Consider the following 17,576-nt stretch of genomic DNA (forward strand, 5'->3'; position numbering starts at 1 on the left):
GGCTGCCATTCCTTCTTTTTAGGGAGCCAAAGATGCTAAAAAAATGTGGGAGTTCCCACTTTTCCAGAGCTGCAATTCCTTGTTTTTTTAGGGAGTCAAAGGTGCTAAATAGATCGGGGAATTCCCACTTTTCCAGAGTTGCAATTCCTTCTTTTTTAGGGTGCTAAAAAAACCTGTGACTTCCCACTTTTCCAGGGCAGCCATTCCTTGTTTTCCCAGAAAGAATTCCAGAGGCGGGATTTGTATCAAAAGCTTTATTGAAATTCCTCAAAGCCAAACAGACAAAAACTCCAAAGGTGGCTCTGCCGGGCCCCCAAATTCCCAAAAAAACCTGGAGCCGCTGGATTTCTACACACGGAAGCTTTCCTAGGAAATCCAAGTCACTTCCAAAGGGATTTTTCCCGCAGGATCTGTACATTCCCCAAGGATTTTCCTTGTTTTTTGCCTCCCACAAAGTACGAAAATACAATTTGCAGGAATTTCCATGGAATTTCAGGCATTGCTCCTGGAATTCCTGGCTTTCTGGGTGAAAGAATTGGGATTTTCCATGTGGTTTCTCCTGGATTAGGGGGGGAAATTCCAGAGGGAGCTGATTGGGAAAACGGGGAGGAGTTGGTTTATTCCAAGACCGGGAAATTTGGGAATTTGGGATATTTTTTTGTAGAAATCCCCATTTTTTTTTTCATGCCTGCCATTTCCAGGGATTTGGCTGCACTGGAGCCACGAAAATCCCCCAAAATTCCCCTAAAAACCCCCAAAATTAAAAAACTTCCTAAAAAACTTAAAATTCCCTCCCAAATTAAAGGAAAACTGGGAACACACAACACACAGGGATCGCAAAGTCACCAGCTCCGAACCCATCCCGAAAAATCCAACATTCCCAAAAAACCGTTTGGTCACTATTTACAAAGAGGGAATTCCCAAAGTTGGGAAAAGGGGCTGAAAATGGCAGCATTCCCAAAAAAAATAAAAAAAAACCCCATGGAGCAAGGCACAACTGCCACCCCAGGGAGAAGGCCTGGCTGCCATTCCTGAAAAAACGTGGATTTGGGAATGGCAGAGGTGGAAAAATCCCGGCTCATCCATGGATTTCAGCTCGGTTTTCTCCTTGTTTTGCTTCCGAGATGTCCAAGCTCCGCTCCGAGAATTCCCAACTCAGTTCCTACTCAACTCTTGCAGTTCCAGGGATTCAAGGAAAAGGATCCAAGGAAAAAATTCCCAAAGAATCGGAGGAGGAGCGGCAGTAAAAATAGGATTTTATTCCCTTCCCACCCTCGCTGCTCCCGCTCGGTTCCCACAGCAACGTTACAATCCGGAAAAAAAAAACCAAAAAAAAAAAAAAAAAAAAAAAAAAACCAGGAAAAGAAAAGGAAATCCAAAGGGTCGGGAGTGGGAAAAGGGGGAATTCCGGGATAAAAACAGTCAAATCACAAGAGGGAATTTTTTCCAGGGAAAAGCTGCTCAGTCGTCCTCATCCCCCTCATCCTCAGGCTCTCGTTTCCTCTTCTGACCCCGCTCTTCCTCTGGAAAAAAAGAAAGAATTCCCATTATTCCAGGAGCCACATTCCTGCTTTTCCGGGAATTCCATTTTCCATGGAATTGAGATGGTTTTTCCTTAGGATAAAGTGGGATTGGTTCCATACCAGGCTCCTCCTCGTCCTCCTCGTCATCCACCTCGCCGTCGTTGTAGCCTTCCTCATCCTCCTGGAATTCCAGGAAAAAACAGGATGTAAAGCTTGGGATCAGCCCAGGAGCTTTCCCAGTATCCCATTTTCCAAGGAGGGAAAGTCCTTGGAATGTCCTCAGCAAGGAGCCACTTCCCAGTATTCCCATTTTTAATGGAACAGCAGGAGCTGGCACTGAAATCCCAGGGAATCAATCCCTGAGCTGCAGCTGGGAATGTGGGAATGTGCCATTCCCAAGTTTAGGAAAGCTGCATTGGGATTTATGGGAGTGGGAAAAGCTGGATTGAGGAGGCCCAGGAACATTCCAGAGGGGCAGGAGAGGATTCAGGGCTGGAGGAGAGGGAAAACAAATTCCTGGAATTCTGTTTTCCCCTTTCCCATCCCACCTTCTCTCCTCCAATCCCATTTTCTTTCCTCCCACCCCACTTTCCCCTTTCCCTTTTTTTCCTCCCTCAATTCCATTTTCCCTCCCAAAATCCCATTTTCCTTCCTCCAACCCCATTTCCCCCGCTATAATCCCATTTTTCCTCCTATCCCATCTTCCCCTCCAATTCCACTTTCCCCACCTCCAATCCCATTTTTCACCCCCTCAATCCCATGCCCCCCCATCCCATCCTTCATCCACCCCAGCACAAAGTGAATCCTGAAATTCCTCAAATCCCAGATTTCCTGCCCAGCCCTTCCCAGCCGGATCCCGCCGATTCCCGAGGCGGAATTCCAAGGCTCACCTCCTCCTCTCCGCTCACATCCTCCTCCTCCCCTTCCTCCTCCTCCTCCTCATCCTCCTCATCCTCCACTACCTGAGCGTCATCATCGTATTCCTCCTCTGGAAAAACAAAATCCATGGAAAAAGTTGAGTTTTTTGGAATAATTCCACCCAAAATCTGGGAATCTGAGCAGAGAATTCCCTAGGGATAGCACAGGATTGTCGGGGAATGCAGTCGCTCCAGCTGCTCCACTTCCCACTATTCCCAAGGATTTGGGAGCTGGGGAATCCCAGCTTTTCCAGGAATGGATGGAGGAGAATTTTCCCATCATCCATTGGGAGCCTTCCCATGGACACAGAATTCCAGCCTTTTAGGCGATTCCCAAAATTCCCAGCAGAAAACCAGGAAGTGCCAAGCCCCTGGAGTGTTTTCCATGTGTTTGGGAGCTTTTGGGAACCTTCCTAGAGTTCCCACTCAGCATTCCTGGGAAAAGTGCACATCCAGCTTTTCTGCTGTGCTGCTGGGACGGGAGAATCCAGCAAATTCCCTGGGATCAGCCGGATCCTCATCCTGGGATGGCTCTAGGGGCAGCCAGGGAAAGGTGGTGCCTACAGCACTGGGATTCCCTGGAATTCCAGGCAGTTCCTGGCACAGATCCCCTGGAGCTCCCCGGTGTTTTCCATGCACTTCCCTCATCGAGCAGCTCCCTAATTCCTGCTTTTTTTCCATGCCCATGGAAAAATCCCTTTTCCATGAGGATTTCCACAATTCCAGGACATTCCTTCTTATCCCTGCTCATCCCTGTTCCCGTAATTCCTTCAGTCAATCCCAATCCCACCCCTCCATTCCCCTGATGGAGGAATGGGATTTTCCAGGCCCTGCCCCCTCCTCCCCTCATTCCTTTGGGATGCAGGAATCCCATGGAGCACATCCCACGTACCGTCCTCATCCTCCTCCTCGTCGTCCAGCCCCTCCACGTATCCCTCGGCGTCGGAATCCGGCGCTTCCTTGTCATCCCGGTCTTTCACTAGGGATAAAACTGAGGAAGTTGCTCCTTCAGGCCCTGCCTGGCTCCTTCCCACCATTCCCTCAGGACACCCAGCTCCTTCCCCTCATTCCTTCAGGTCCTTTCCCTCATCTCCTCATTCCTTTGGGACACTGAGGTCCTTTCCCTCATCCCTTCCCTCATTCCCCCATGTCTCTCCCCTCATTCCCTCACTCCTTCCCTCAATTCCCTCATTCTCTCACTCCTTTCCCTCATTCCTTTGGGAGACTGAGGTCCTTTCCCTCATTCCCTCATTTCTTCTCTCATTCCTCCCCCCTCATTCCTTCCTTCCTTCATTCCTTTTCCTCATTCCCTCAGGCCTTTCCCCTCATTCCTTTGGGACATGCAGTTCCTTTCCCTGATTTCTTCCCCTCATTCCCTCAGGACACTCAGGTCTTTCCCTCATTTTTTTGGGACACTGAGGTTCTTCCCCTCATTCCCTCAGGACACCCAGCTCTTCCTCCCACCATTTTTTTGGGACACCAAGGTCCTTCCCTCATTCCCTCAGGACATGGAGATCCTTCCCCCCATTCCCTCAGGACACACAGCTCCTTCTCCCACCATTCCTCCAGGACAATGAGGTCCTTTCCCTCATTCCCTCAATTTCATTTCCCACACTCCCTCACTAAGTTCCCTCCATTCCTTCAGTTTCATCTCCCTCACTCCTTCCCCCCATTCCCTCAGGACACAGAGGTCCTTTCCCTCATCAACTCCTTCCCCTCATTCCTTTGGGACACCAAGATCCTTCCCCTCATTCCCTCAGGTCCCTTCAGGACACAGAGGTCCTTTCCTCATCCCTTCCTCTCATTTCTCCCCTCATTCCCTCGCTCCTTCCCCTCAGGTCCCTTCCCTGGTTCCCTCAGGACACAGAGGTCCTTTCCTCATCCCTTCCCCTCATTTCTTCCCTCATTCCCTCAACTCCTTCCCTTCATTCCTTCACGTCCCTTCCCTGATTCCCTCATGACAGAGGTCCTTTCCCTCATTCCTCCCCTCAATTCCCTCAACTCCTCCCCCTCATCCCTTCCCTCATTCCCTCACTCCTTCCCCTCATTCTTTCAGGACACAGAGGTCCTTTCCCTCATTCCTCCCCTCAATTCCCTCAACTCCTTCCCCTCATTCTCACCCCTCAATTCCCTCAAGTCCTTCCCCTCATCCCTTCCCTCATTCCCTCACTCCTTCCCCTCAATTCCCTCAACGCCTTCCCCTTATTCCCTCAGGACACAGAGGTCCTTTCCCTCATTCCTCCCCTCAATTCCCTCAACTCCTTCCCCTCATTCTCACCCCTCAATTCCCTCAGGTCCTTCCCCTCATCCCTTCCCTCACTCCTTCCCCTCATTCCCTCAACTCCTTCCCCTTATTCCCTCAGGACACAGAGGTCCTTTCCCTCATTCCCTCCCCTCAATTCCCTCATTCCTTCCCCTCATGCCCTCAGGTCCCTTCCCCTCATTCCCTCAACTCCTTCCCCTCATCCCTTCCCTCATTCCCTCACTCCTTCAGGACACAGAGGTCCTTTCCCTCATTCCTCCCCTCAGTTCCCTCATTCCCTCAACTCCTTCCCCTCATTCTCGCCCCTCAATTCCCTCAGGTCCTTCCCCTCATCCCTTCCCTCACTCCTTCCCCTCATTCCCTCAACTCCTTCCCCTTATTCCCTCAGGACACAGAGGTCCTTTCCCTCATTCCCTCCCCTCAATTCCCTCATTCCTTCCCCTCATGCCCTCAGGTCCCTTCCCCTCATTCCGTCAGGACACAGAGGTCCTTTCCCTCATTCCCTCCCCTCAATTCCCTCAACACCTTCCCCTCATTCCCTCAACTCCTTCCCCTCATTCTCACCCCTCAATTCCCTCAAGTCCTTCCCCTCATCCCTTCCCTCATCCCCTCAGGACACAGAGGTCCTTTCCCTCATTCCTCCCCTCAATTCCCTCAACTCCTTCCCCTCATTCCCACCCCTCAATTCCCTCAGGTCCTTCCCCTCATCCCTTCCCTCACTCCTTCCCCTCATTCCCTCAGGACACAGAGGTCCTTTCCCTCACTCCCTCCCCTCAATTCCCTCAACTCCTTCCTCTCATTCCTTCTCTCATTCCCTCAACTCCTTCCCCTCATTCCCAATCCCTCCCGGTGCCGGTTCCCATTCCCGTACCGTCCTCATCCTCCTCCTCGTCGTCCAGCCCCTCCACGTATCCCTCGGCGTCGGAATCCGGCGCTTCCTTGTCGTCCCTGTCGTAGCCGTCCAGGTACGTCAGCTGCGGCAGCAGCTTGAACACGTTTTCTCTGTAGTCGTTCAAGTTGGTCACCTCACAGTTGAACAGGTCTAAGCTCTTCAGGTTTTCCAACTTTTTCTGGGAAAACAAAGGAATTTGGAAGGTTTGCTGGCGCAGGAATTCCCTCCAAAGGCAAGGATCCCGCGGGGAATGTGCTCAAGGGATTCCCGGGGGTGTTTTGGGCTCCCTGGAGATGGCAGGTGTGGGAAAAAAAAAAGAAATTTTTATAAAAAATATCACAAATTCCCAAATTGCCTGACCTTGGAATCAACCAACTCCTCCCCCCTTTCCCAATCAGCTCCCTCTGGAATTTCCACCCCTAGTCCAGGAAAAATCGCTTGGAAAATCCCAATTTCATTTGGGATTTGGGATGGGAAAGGCTCTCCCTGGAGTCCTGCAGCTCCCACATCCAAAGGAATAACTGATAGCCAGGAAAGTATCCCAAAGGAGCCTGATCCAGAATTCCTGCAGATGGAAGCAGGATTGGAGCATTTGGACACAAGAACTTTGCTAAGAGAGGTTTAAAAAATTGAATTATTTTTCCTTAGACTATGGAAAATGAAAAAAACACATGGAAATGGAACAGGAATTTAATTCCTGGAGGTTTTGTGGAATTTTTCTTTGGGAAGAAGTTTGCACTGCTCACAGAACTTGGAAATCCTAAAAATAAAATCCAAAGGAATTGAGTATTAGTATCAAGGCTTATCCATGGATAAGAAATATCAACTCTAAGGGAATATCTCCCTTCACTTTAATGCAGAAAGCACTCAGGGAAAAGGCCTGGGAATGGGAAAACTGGGAGAGCTGGGAGCATTTCCAGGCTTTTCCTTGAATTTACCAGCTCTGCCTTTTCCCTGTGCTGTGGGAAAGCAGATCCAGGAAGGAGCTGCTCCTGGAAGGATTTTCATGGGAATTGTGGTGCCAGGAGATGGATCCAGAGCCTGCGGAATCCTGGGAAGCTGCGGCGATTCCCGCCGGGAATGGGGGAATCCGGCCCCGGCAGCCACTAGAGGGAAGCAGCGGCTCACCGGGAACAGGGACTTGGGATGCGGCCTGGATCCCGGGATTCGCTGGGATTTTGGGAAGGAATGAGGGGGGAAAGGATCTGGCACAGATTCCAGGAGCGACATTCCCTGGAAGCGCCCAAGGCCAGGCTTGCAGCAACCTGGGATAGAGGAAGGAATTCCAAGGGTTTAGAACAGCATGAATCCCATTCCTTGGAGCAAAACCAACTCTCCAGGACTTGGGATGCAGGAATAAATGGGATCTGGGGAAGGATTGAGGGGGGAAAGGCCCTGGCACAGATTCCAGGAGCGACATTCCCTGCAAGCGCCCAAGGCCGGGCTTGCAGCAACCTGGGATAGAGGAAGGAATTCCAAGGGTTTGGAATGGGATGAATGCCATTCCCAGGAGCAATCCCGACTCACCAGAGGTTCTATTGTCCCGAGATCTTTAATTTTGTTGCCGCTTAGGTTTAGGTGCGTGAGGTTCGGACACTTCTCTGCCAACACTTCCAGGCCTCCTGAGATTCTGTTGTCGCTCAGCTCGAGCTGCAAAGGCCCAAAAACATCCTCAAAAATCCCACTTGATCCCGTTTCCAGCCACTTTTCCACACGTGGAGAAGGGGAAAAGGAGGGATTTGGCTCGGGGAGGTGGGATTTACCTTCTTAAGTTTGTTTAACTTTGGTAAGTTTGCAACTGAGGTTAAGCCGACGTTGATTGTGCTGAGGAATTCCAGCTCCTCAAACTCATCCGTGAGGCCCTCGATTTTCCCTTCGTACGACCTGCAGTTGTCCAGAACGAGCTCTTTCACCTGCAAAGGGAAGAAATCAAGGAAAAATAGAAGGAATTTCAGGGAATTGGCAAGAATCAGGAGGTTTCCAGCAGAGAAACGCAGGAGCTTGGGGTTGTGTTGAGATGAAAGCCAAGATCAAGGTAGCGCTCCTGATCCCACACACTGAGGGTAAAAAAAAAATCCCAAAATTCCCCAAATAAACTCCCAAACCACTCATTGGGCTGGAATTTCGATAGAAAACCCCCCAAAAACAAGTGGATCTTTTCCCTCAACGGTGTTTAATTATCAGGATTCTCCAGAGGATCCATTTGGAGATAAATAAAGACATTTTTTTCCCCTCATGTGAGGGAAAAAGCCCCCAAAATTCCCAAAAGAAGTTCCCAAATTACTCATTGGGTTGACATTTAGGTGGAAAATTCATGGATCTCATCCCTCAGTGGTGTTTACTTATCAGGATTCTCCAGAAGACCCATTTGGGATAAATAAAGAGTTTTTTCCCCTCATGTTCCCCACGCACACCAAGAGTTCCCGCCAAAAAAAAAAGGCGGGAAAATTGCAATGGAGGCGAATCCTCCTTATCTCTGTCCCTGCTCTGTTATCTCATCCCAGCACCCTCGGACATGGAGCTTGGGATCCTCACCAGGAAGCTCCAGGTGGGTTTTGCCTCAGAGGAATTTGGGGATTCCTCAAAGGAATTTCGGGAGCTGAGGGGAGCGGGAATGGAGGGAAGGGAATGAGCCCAGCGCTCACCCTGAGGGACAAGCAGCACTGCTCCTGATCCCACACACTGAGGGGAAAAACCCCCTCGAAATTCCCAAATTACTCACTGGGTTGACATTTAGGTGGAAAATTAATTGATCTTTTCCCTCAATGGTGTTTACTTATCTAGATTCTCCAGAGTATCCATTGGGATAAATAAAGAGTTTTTTCCCCTCATGTTCTCCACACACACCAAGAGTTCCCACCAAAAAAAAAAAGGCGGGAAAATTGCAATGGAGGCGAATCCTCCTTATCTGTGTCCCTGCTCTGTTATCTCATCCCAGCACCCTTGGACATGGAGCTGGGAGAGCTTGGGATCCTCACCAGGAAGGTCCAAGTGGGTTTTGCCTCAGAGGAATTTGGGAATTCCTCAAAGGAATTTTGGGAGCTGAGGGGAGTGGGAATGGAGGGAAGGGAAGGGAATGAGCCCAGCGCTCACCCTGAGGGACAAACAGCATTGCTCCTGATCCAGGAGGTGGGATATCCATCCCTCCATCCTCCCTCAGCACGGAAAACAGGGAACTGCACAGAAAACCAGTGAATTAGACAACAATTCCCTCAGGTGTAGAGCGGAGATTTAAGGAAGAGCTGGAAATAGTCTTGGATACAAAGGAAAACCCCTTAGCGCCAAGGCAAATGACCCAACTGCCTTTTTTTCCCCTTTTAATTTGTTTTTTTTTAGAATCGTGGAATGTTTTGGGTTGGAAGGGACTTTAAAGACAATCCCATTCCAACCTTTCCATGGAATTTTTTTATTTGTTTACTCCCCGCTTTTCAGGAAGTTTGGTGCACAAATGCCACATTCCCTCCTTCCCTGTTTCCAGCACTGGGCAAAGGCACAAATCCAACAAATCCATGGAGAAAGCTCCTGGAATCCAAGTTTGGAAAGCTTGGATGAGTTCAGAGACAGTTTGGGAAGAGCAGAGCACATTCCCAACCCTTCCCAAGAGCAACATCACGTTGGTGTTAACTCCCCGAATCCCTGGAAACAACAGCATTCCAAACAAAATTCCAGGATGGCTCCATGCCCTAAGAATCCCCAAGGAAATTCAGGTGTGCCAAAGGAGGGGGAACTGGATTTGTGGGATTTTTCCCAACACCCCACAAGCTCTCTGCCTTCCACGGCACATTCTCTCTCCATAAAAATCTTGGAATTTCAAGGAGGAGAAGCCTTGGGAGAGGCCACCACTTTCCACAGCTTCTCTAACAGGGAACTTTTCCAAGGATTTGTCTCCCCCAAAATTCCAACCAGAGGCGAGAAATTCTCTAGATTCCCCATTCCAATCCCACCTGGAAGCTTGGATGAGCTTCCTACTCAATCCCGGGATTACCGGAGCTGCTCCGAAGGCTCTGATGAGCCAATCCCTCCATCCCAAAAACCCCAAGCTCAGGAACCCAATTAAAACAATTAATTAATTCAATCCCAGCTGCAATTCCAAGCTCTCCATGATCCAACCCCAGGGCAGCTCAGAGCGGTCCCATTCCCGGTGGGAAACAGGGAAGGCTTCCATGGAATATCTCCCAGCAGCTGCTCTGTGTCCGCTCGGCCACAGCTCCGGAGCTCTTCCAGGTTTTCCAGAGCCCTTGGAATTCTGCCCAGGGCAGGGAGGGCAGCAGGTGCCGTGGCCCGTGGCCACCGGGGATTCCCATCCCATGGGATTCCCATCCCAGGGGGATCCTCAGCTGCTGCTGCTGCTCAGGAATGAGGAGCTGACCTGGAGCAGGATCGCATTCCACAGGGAAGGGAGAATTCCCAAGGTTTTTCCATCCTTTTCCTGCACCGGGATAAACAGTGGATGGAATTCCTTCCCCAAACCCCACGGGATTTGGGTATGGATACAGCCCCTCCAAGGCTTTTTTTGGGAATATCCCAAATATTGGGATGGGATAAACTGATTCCTGAGGAAAGCCAGGATCCTTGGGAATGCTCCTTTCCACCTTTCACACCAACTCATCCCAACCGGAACTCCAACCTGGAATCAGAGAATCCTTGGAAAAAACCACTAAACCATGGAATCCAGCCACCGACCCAACCCCACCACTTTTCCAGGATCAAACCTTTCCTGGGAATACCAATTTCCCATTGGGAATATCCGAGATGGCATAAATTGATTCCCAACCAGTTATCCATGAGCATCTCCTGGCTGGGAATGTACAGGGAAGAGAATCCCAAAACTCCCGGGGCAGGGAGAGACACTGCTGGAAAACAGCCACGGAACACGACCCCATTCCCGGGAAATCCAGCAGCCCAATTCCATGGAAATCCTGGGAATCATCCCACAGCAGAGGCAGGGACTGGATGGGGTTAACATGGATACTGGGATCAGGAGCAGAATTCCATTGGCACCTCTATCGGCTGCCAGGGCTTCCCGGGAATTTTCTGGGATTTCTCCAAGCTCCAGTTTATGGGAATTCCCCCTAGCCAAGAAATCCTGTTCCCTTCAGCAGTTCCCACGGGGATACGAGGAATCCAGGATTCCTGAGGAAAGCCGGGATCCTTGGGAACGCGCTCCATTCCCGCCTCTTTCACACCAGCTCATCCAGCTGGAATTCCAACCCAGAATCAGAGAATCCTTGGAAAACACTTGGAAGAATCGATGGAATGCAGCCACCAATCCAACCTTCCCCAGAACACCAAATTCCCATCCCGGGAAGCTCCAACCGGACTCATCCTGGCTTTCCCAAAATTCCCATCGGAATTCCTCCTCTGCTGCAACATCCTTGGAAAACCCCTCCAAGAATCTCAACTTCCAGCATTCCGGGATCCCGGAGGTTGGAAAAGACATCCAGGACAAAGTCCAAGCTGTGCCTGATCCCAGAGCTCCGAGTGTCACTTCCAGGAATTCCCTGGACACTTCCAGGGATGGGAATTCCACAAGGGCTGCCCCTTTCCGATGTTTATCCACCTTTTCCATGGAAAAAATTCCTGCTGATGAGCCTCCCCTGGCATTCGGATGGAATTTTAGGAAGGTTCCTCCCTTTTTTCCAGGAAAAACCAGGAAAAAAGCCGAAGTCTCTCCTTCTCCCCAGTCCATGGGATTCCATCAGGGATCAAACCTTGACTTTTATTCCTCCCAATCCTGGCTTTTAAATTCCCAATATTCTCATTCAAGGCTCTTTTTTTTTTTCCTCTGTAAATTTTAATTCCAAAGAGAAACAGTGGGAAAATCTGTGGAAAAATTCCCTTTAAAATTAATAATGGATTTTAAAAAAAGCTTTCTTCTCTCAGCTGTTTTTCCCATTTTTCCTTTTTTTTTTTTGGCATCCTGCTGGATTTGGTTTTCGCCTCCTGAGAATTCCCCTTTTTTTGGGAAATTCCAAATGTTCTGATGGAATTTGGGGCTGATCAAGGAATTTTTTCCCACATTAAATCAAATTTTCAGGCTGATTTTAACCCCCCAGCAACCCCTGCTTCCCAATATTTGGATTTTCCCTCAGATTTTCCGATAGGAATGAGCACAAAAGTGCCAAAATCTGCCCAGGTGAACACTTCCTGAAGGAAATTAAGAGCAATTAATTAATTATAATTAAAATTAGATTAATAAGAGAAGTAAAACCACAATTTTGCTGTGATTCGTAAATTGAATGGGATAAAAAGTGGGAATAGCTGAGAAAAAAAACTGCCTAAACATCCAAAAATTCCCAATTTTCCAGCAGTAAAATCCACTTTTTTTCCTGACACTGAATTAATATAAAATATAAAGGGAAAATTAAAAAGTTAAACAACAAAAATGAGATTGAGGAAGGAATTTCTCCACAGAATCCACCTGAGGATATTTTTAGGATGTGACTTTCTGGGATTATCCAGTGGAAAAAATTCAGGGAAACAATTCCCAAACTCATCCTGCCCACCCAAAACTCCCTAAAACCCAAGAATAAATGACTTTGGCATCAGTATTCCTGCCAAATCCCAATTCCAGAGGGTGGAATTAGCAGGGTTTTCCTTTAATACTTTAAAGGAACAAAATTCATCCCACAAACTTCATTCCCTAAAAAAACACGTGCTCACAGCTCAGAACACAACAACATTCCCAACTGGAATTTCCAGCTCTCTGCCTGAAAAGCCTGGAAAATTGGGATTTAGAACACTTCGGGGGGATCAAGGCACCAAATTCCCTGAAAATTCCAAGGAAAACCAAGCGGTGAAAGGTGAAATTATCCCGATTTTCCAGCTCCCTGCTGCCCATTCCCTGCCCTGAGTAGCAGGGAACTCCCTCCAGCTCCGAGTTTTCCCAACTTTTTTTTTGGCGTGAGGCAAAAGTGAGCAGAAGCAGCACACAATCCAAGCATGGAAAAGAGGGGGAAATTGAGTTTATCCCTTTGGAGGCTGGTTTTAAACAGCGTTTAAAATGGGGAAGAAACCTCCAGCGATGAGGGCGGTGAGGCGAAATGGGGGCAAAAATGAGCAAAACCAGAAAACTATTTAAAAATCAGTGGGAAAATCGGGGGGGGAAAGCAGGGGAAAATAAGAAAAAACAGGATGAAAAGCAGCAAAACACTTCCCAAGCTCAACGCTGCCTCCCCACAGGGCCCTGCCCAGGAAGGAGGCGGATTCCCCGCTCCGCGCTCCTCACCCGGGAGGACCGCGGGGCTCCTCCCGGTGCTCCCCCGGCCCCGTTCGGACCTCGCGGTGCCTCGAATAGTCAAGAAAACCCCCAATTTTTTTAAAAAAGCTTTTTTTTTTTTTTTTTTTTTTTTAAATTTTATTTTACCCCAACGCGGCCCTCACGAATCTCCTCCCGCCCCGCGGCCGGCGACAAAATGGCAGCGCTGCCCGTCATGTCGGGAGGGCCCCGCCGCAGCCTCCGCAGCGCCTCAGCCCCGGCGCCAGCGGGGCTCCCTCACGGCCCCGCGGGGCCGCCCGCGGCCGAGGCAGCGGCGGCGGCGGGAGGAGGAGGAGGAGGAGGAGGCGGCGGCGGCCGTGAGGGGAAGGCGGGGGGGGGGCAGCACAGAACATGGCGCCGCGTCCTACTTGCGCTGCGGTCGCCTCACGGAGCCCCCCGGCCATGGCGGTTGTACCGCGGGGTTTGCCGTTGAGTCGTCCCCGTTCCTCCCCCCGCTCCCGCTCCCTCTCGCCGTCCTCCTCCTCTTCCTCCTCCTGCTCGCCCAGGAGTTTTTAAACTTTAAAGCGCAGCTTCCGCCGCCCCGCGCCCGCCTTTGTCCCCCCGCCTCCCCCCTCACTCCCCGGAGCACACCGCGCTCGGTTCGGCCGCCGCGTCCCGCCGCGCTGCCCCGGGCGCTGCCCGCTGAGGTACGTTCGCCCCCCGCTCTCCCCTTCCCGCAGCCTCCGGGGGCTCGGGGGACGCGGCGGGGCCGGGGCTCGGTGAAGCCTCCCCGGGCAGCGCCGAGGGCCCGGCGGGGCGGGAGGGGGGGGATGAGGGGAAGGGGCTTCCCCGCCGCGGGTTCGCGCCCCGCCTGCCCCCGGCCACCTCCCGCCCACTCTTTTTGGGGTGGTTTTCCTATTTTTCGCTTATTTCCTCCCCCCGTTATTTTCTTGCTTGTTTTGGGGGTTTTTGTTGGGGTTTTGTTTTTTTGGTTGGCTTTTTTTTTTTTTTTTTTTGTCCTGCCAAAGTTTTTCGCCGTCCCCCGTTTATTCCGCCAGACGCGGAACAACAACCTGAAGTCCGGCCCCGGGGGAAGGAAGGGGGGGAAAAGGGGGAAGAAGGAAAAACACGCACACACATCCAGCCTTTTTGTGCGTGTGTGGGGATGGAGGGGGTGGAGAGTGCGTTCATTTCTTCCAATATTATTTTTTATTATTCTTACGATTATTAGGATTATTATTCAACGCTCGCGCTACCGGCGGCGATGCCCCATCGCCCGCAAAATTAAAAAAAAAAAACAAAAACAAAAACACAACAACAGGGGGAAAAAAAAAGCCCAAACCAAACCCAACCAACGCTAAGCGTCGGTTTCAAAATTCTTTCCTTTTATCTTCTCAGCATCTGGAGAGAGGGAGAGAGAGAGAGAGAGAGAGAGAAAGGGCGCGTTCATGAGGACTACAAAGTTACAAATATGGCTCCCCAGTCTCTCTTGCCTGATCACTGCAAAGAAATGAAGACGCACTTTAAACTAAACCATTCGCAACTCACTCGCGGTCCCTGCCTGCCTCTCCCTAGCCCAGCACCCTGCACAAATATTTGCCAACTAAACACGCCGAGAGAGAGAGCAGCGAGCAACTTATTTTTTATTTAATGCACGGCCAGCCCCTCTCCGAGGCATCGCAGCCCGGCACGGGCAGGAGCAGCCCCGGGGAGCCCCCGAACGTCCCCGGAGCGCCCCGCGCCCCCCAAAGCGGGGGGCACAGCCCCCCGCACACACAGGTAGGCACCTCAAGGGCAGCAGCGGCCCCGCCAACACCTGGCACGCTCCACCCCGCCAAAAAAAAAAAAAAAAAAAAAAAAAAAATTAACCGTGGGATGCCTTTTTATTATTCTCATCATTAGCGTTATTAGCATTAATTTTTTTTTTTTTTTTTTTTTTTTTTTTTTTTTTTTTGGCATTGCATTGCTTACATCTGAGGGCGTCCTGTTCCGCAGCTCTAAGTGGATCCTTTTCTTCATGTCCATGTCCGTGGCTGGCGGGAGGCGCGGAGGGTGCGCGGCTCGGCTGGCGCAGTGACCCCGTGCAGAGCCCCCCGATCGCGGGGCGCGGAGGGACTCGGGCTCGCCCAGCGCCGCTCGGAAGCCCGAGCGCAGCACCGCGGCGCGCACTAACCTGATAACCGCGGGGGCGGGCGCTCCGGGGGCTCCGCCGGGATTGACGGCGCGCTCGGCCAATCGGAGCGCGCCGCTGCCGCGTCTCAGCCAATCAGCGGCGCGAGGCGCGGCGGAAGCCAATGGGGGAGCGGCTGTGCCGGGCAGGGGGACAGCCCGGCGCCGAGCCCAGGCTCATTCCGCGCTGCCGCCTGATGGGGACGGAGCGGCCGCGGCTCCGCCGCGCCGGGCACGGTGCGCGCTGCGCCCTGCGCCCGCCCGAGCCTGGGGGAGGCGCCGGGGTGGGGAGCGGCGGCCAAACCGGAGCCGCCCGGCCAGGGGCGCGCAGCCAGGAGGGAGGGAAAGGTGCGGAGCGAGGCACGGGAATGGCGCGGGCAATGGCGCGGGCCCCGGCGGCGGGGGGCGGGCGGAGCGCGAGCGGCGGGCGGAGCGAGCCGGGCGAGGGAGGGAGGGGCGGCGGCGGCGCTGAGGGGAGGGGGAGCGGCCGGGCCGCCCTCGCTGGGGTCCCCGCGGCCGGGGCCGCCTCGGCGGGCTGGGAGCGGCTCCGGAGGGGAACGGGAGGCGCTGCCCGTGCCCGGAGTACCGGGAGGGTCCCCCCGGGAAGGGCCGCGGCCGGGCGGGGGCGGCGCTGAGGGGAATAGGGAGCGGCCGGGCCGCCCTCGCTGGGGTCCCCGCGGCCGGGGAGCGGCTCCGGAGGGGAACGGGAGGGTCGGGACCGCCGGGAAGGGAAGGGAAGGGAAGGGCAGGAGGATTCCCCCGGGAAGGTCCCTGAGGGGCTGCGGGGCCCGGCTGTGCTGAGGTGGAGCAGGGCCAAGGACGGGAATGCTTCAGTTCCCAGGAAAGATGGGAAGGGATTCATTTTTTTTCCATTGGAGTGCCAGGTGATGGAGTCAGGCTGGAAGAGAGCAGGGTGAGGTGGGATATTGGCAAGGAATTCCTGTCCGGGATGGAATTCCCGGAGAAGCTGTGGCTGCTCCATCCCTGGAATGTCCCAGTGCCAGGTTGGAGCAGCCTGGGATAGGGGAAGGCGTTGGGGTTGGAACTGGATGGGTTTGGGGTCCTTTCCAAGGCAACTCCCAGGAATTTTGAAGGAAAACGGGATACTCCAGGAACAGCAGAATGGGGATGGAGCCGGGCTGGGAATGCTGGAGAAGGGAAGGATCCAGGGAATCCTCAGAGCCTTTTCCAGGGCCTAAAGGAGCTCCAGGAGAGCTGGAGAGGGACTGGGACAAGGAACAGGACACAGGGAATGGCTTCCCACTGGGAAAGGGGAGATTGGGCTGGGATACTGGGAAGGAATTCCTGGCTGGGCTGGAATTCTCAGGGCTCCATCCCTGGGATGTGCCAGGTGGGCTTGGAGCAGCCTGGGATAGTGGGAATGATCCCAGCCCGTGGAACGGGATGAGCTTGAAGCTCCTTCCCATCCCAAACCATTCCCTGCTCCCGGATCCTTTTCCAGGCGCTGCAGGATGAGGATCCAAGCCAAGAGCTGCTCTTTTCCCAGGATTTGGGATTTCCAAACTGTTCCCATCAGCTGGAGCAGAACTCAGGTAAAAAAGTGGTTCCTTCTGAAATCCCTGTTTATCCCTTCCTGCTTTTCCTGGAAAACACAGGGCTGGGAAATCCCAAAGAGCTGTTGGAAAGCATCAAGGGAGCGCTGAAAATCCTTGGAAAACTTGATTTTATCCATGTAATTTTACAGGACAGGATGGGGATAAAGTCTCGGCTGTGAGCATGGAAGAATTCCAGGAATATGGATAAAACCAGCAAGAGTTGTGTTGGGAATGGGATGGGAAAAGCTGGATCCAACTCCAGGTAAAAATTCCAATTTCAGCAACAGAAAACTGCAAAATGTTCCTTTTTTTCGGGATGTTCGAGGGGGTTAGGATGGAAGTTTGGGATTGGCTGAGAAATCCTCGATTGGCATTAATATTCCAAACTTTCCGAAATGTTTGGGATTTGGGAATGAGGCAGAATTTGATCTGAGCTCTGTTTAAACTTCTCCTTTCCAGGTGTCTCCAGAAGTGGCTCCTGGGCTGAACCTTCGGGAATTTTTCATGGAATTTCTGCTCCTGTTGCTGCTGAAAACCTTTGGAAAAGGACTTTTCTCCTGGAGAAAAAAAAAAAAAAAATTGCTGGGACAAGCTGGGATTTCAAAGGAATTTCTGGGAATCCGAAGCTGCTTTTTCCTTTGTTTCTTCCAAAGAAAAATGCGGATTTTGATGGTTTGGAGGTGCAGAAAATTCCTTTTTCTTTTGTTACTGAGGGAATTTATTCCCAGTTCTAAGCCAAAATTCCACGTTTAAAGCTGCTCCTATCATTGTTTGTGTTCCAAGAGTTTGGGAATTAAAAAAAAAATCGGGAATTGTAATATTGGGAATAAATCTGAAGGGATATTTTTCCATGGTACAGCTTTCCTTTTGTGATTTTTAATTCCTGGGGTGTTTTTTTTTCCTGCTTTGTTTTTATAGGAATTTTGAATTTGTGGGGTTGGTTTTTAATGGGAATTGTTGAGATTTTTTTCCCCTTGTTTGTTTTTATCAGGAATTTGGAATTTATGGGATTGGTTTTTAGCAGGAATTTGAGGTTTTTTTCCTTGTTTTTAGCAGGA

The 17,576-nt window shown here is 51.5% G+C and overlaps 1 protein-coding gene and 1 long non-coding RNA gene across 9 annotated transcripts; one reads left to right on the plus strand and one right to left on the minus strand.

Annotated features, from left to right (window-relative positions):
- Positions 1 to 1,239: 1,239 nt before the first annotated feature.
- Positions 1,240 to 14,960, minus strand: ANP32A (acidic nuclear phosphoprotein 32 family member A). Of its 5 annotated transcripts, none has more exons than XM_053988658.1 (8): positions 14,765 to 14,960; positions 7,359 to 7,508; positions 7,123 to 7,245; positions 5,575 to 5,773; positions 3,333 to 3,419; positions 2,414 to 2,511; positions 1,644 to 1,704; positions 1,240 to 1,523 (listed from the first exon to the last, which is right to left on the minus strand). In XM_053988658.1, exons 1-8 carry the CDS (start codon positions 14,816 to 14,818, stop codon positions 1,462 to 1,464), a joined length of 834 nt encoding a protein of 277 aa, XP_053844633.1. In that variant the 5' UTR covers positions 14,819 to 14,960; the 3' UTR covers positions 1,240 to 1,461. The 5 variants fall into 5 exon arrangements, with proteins under 5 accessions (XP_053844633.1, XP_053844632.1, XP_053844630.1 ...); XM_053988657.1 differs by having other exon boundaries at positions 3,333 to 3,431; XM_053988655.1 differs by lacking the exon at positions 14,765 to 14,960 and adding an exon at positions 12,962 to 13,146.
- LOC128813483 (uncharacterized) lies at positions 13,191 to 17,374 on the plus strand. 4 transcript variants are annotated; one of them, XR_008439050.1, is made up of 5 exons: positions 13,191 to 13,500; positions 14,192 to 14,572; positions 16,425 to 16,515; positions 16,668 to 16,780; positions 16,978 to 17,374. It is a non-coding gene; the product is annotated as an uncharacterized LOC128813483 (long non-coding RNA). The 4 variants fall into 4 exon arrangements; XR_008439053.1 differs by lacking the exons at positions 13,191 to 13,500; positions 14,192 to 14,572 and adding an exon at positions 14,989 to 15,199; XR_008439051.1 differs by lacking the exons at positions 13,191 to 13,500; positions 14,192 to 14,572 and adding an exon at positions 15,207 to 15,310.
- Positions 17,375 to 17,576: the final 202 nt, after the last annotated feature.

This window comes from Vidua macroura, chromosome 12 (assembly GCF_024509145.1).
Source record: "Vidua macroura isolate BioBank_ID:100142 chromosome 12, ASM2450914v1, whole genome shotgun sequence".
NCBI classification, from domain to species: Eukaryota; Metazoa; Chordata; class Aves; order Passeriformes; family Viduidae; genus Vidua; species Vidua macroura.

Excerpts from the sequence above, each read along its gene's own strand:
- ANP32A (XM_053988653.1), bottom strand. The coding sequence starts at position 13,030 with ATGACGGGCAGCGCTGCCATTTTGTCGCCGGCCGCGGGGCGGGAGGAG. Across the intron at positions 5,774-7,122 it reads TCGGGACAATAGAACCTCTG|AAAAAGTTGGAAAACCTGAA; the intron begins GTGAGTCGGGAT and ends TTGTTTTCCCAG. Across the intron at positions 1,705-2,413 it reads ATGTGAGCGGAGAGGAGGAG|GAGGATGAGGAAGGCTACAA; the intron begins GTGAGCCTTGGA and ends CTGGAATTCCAG.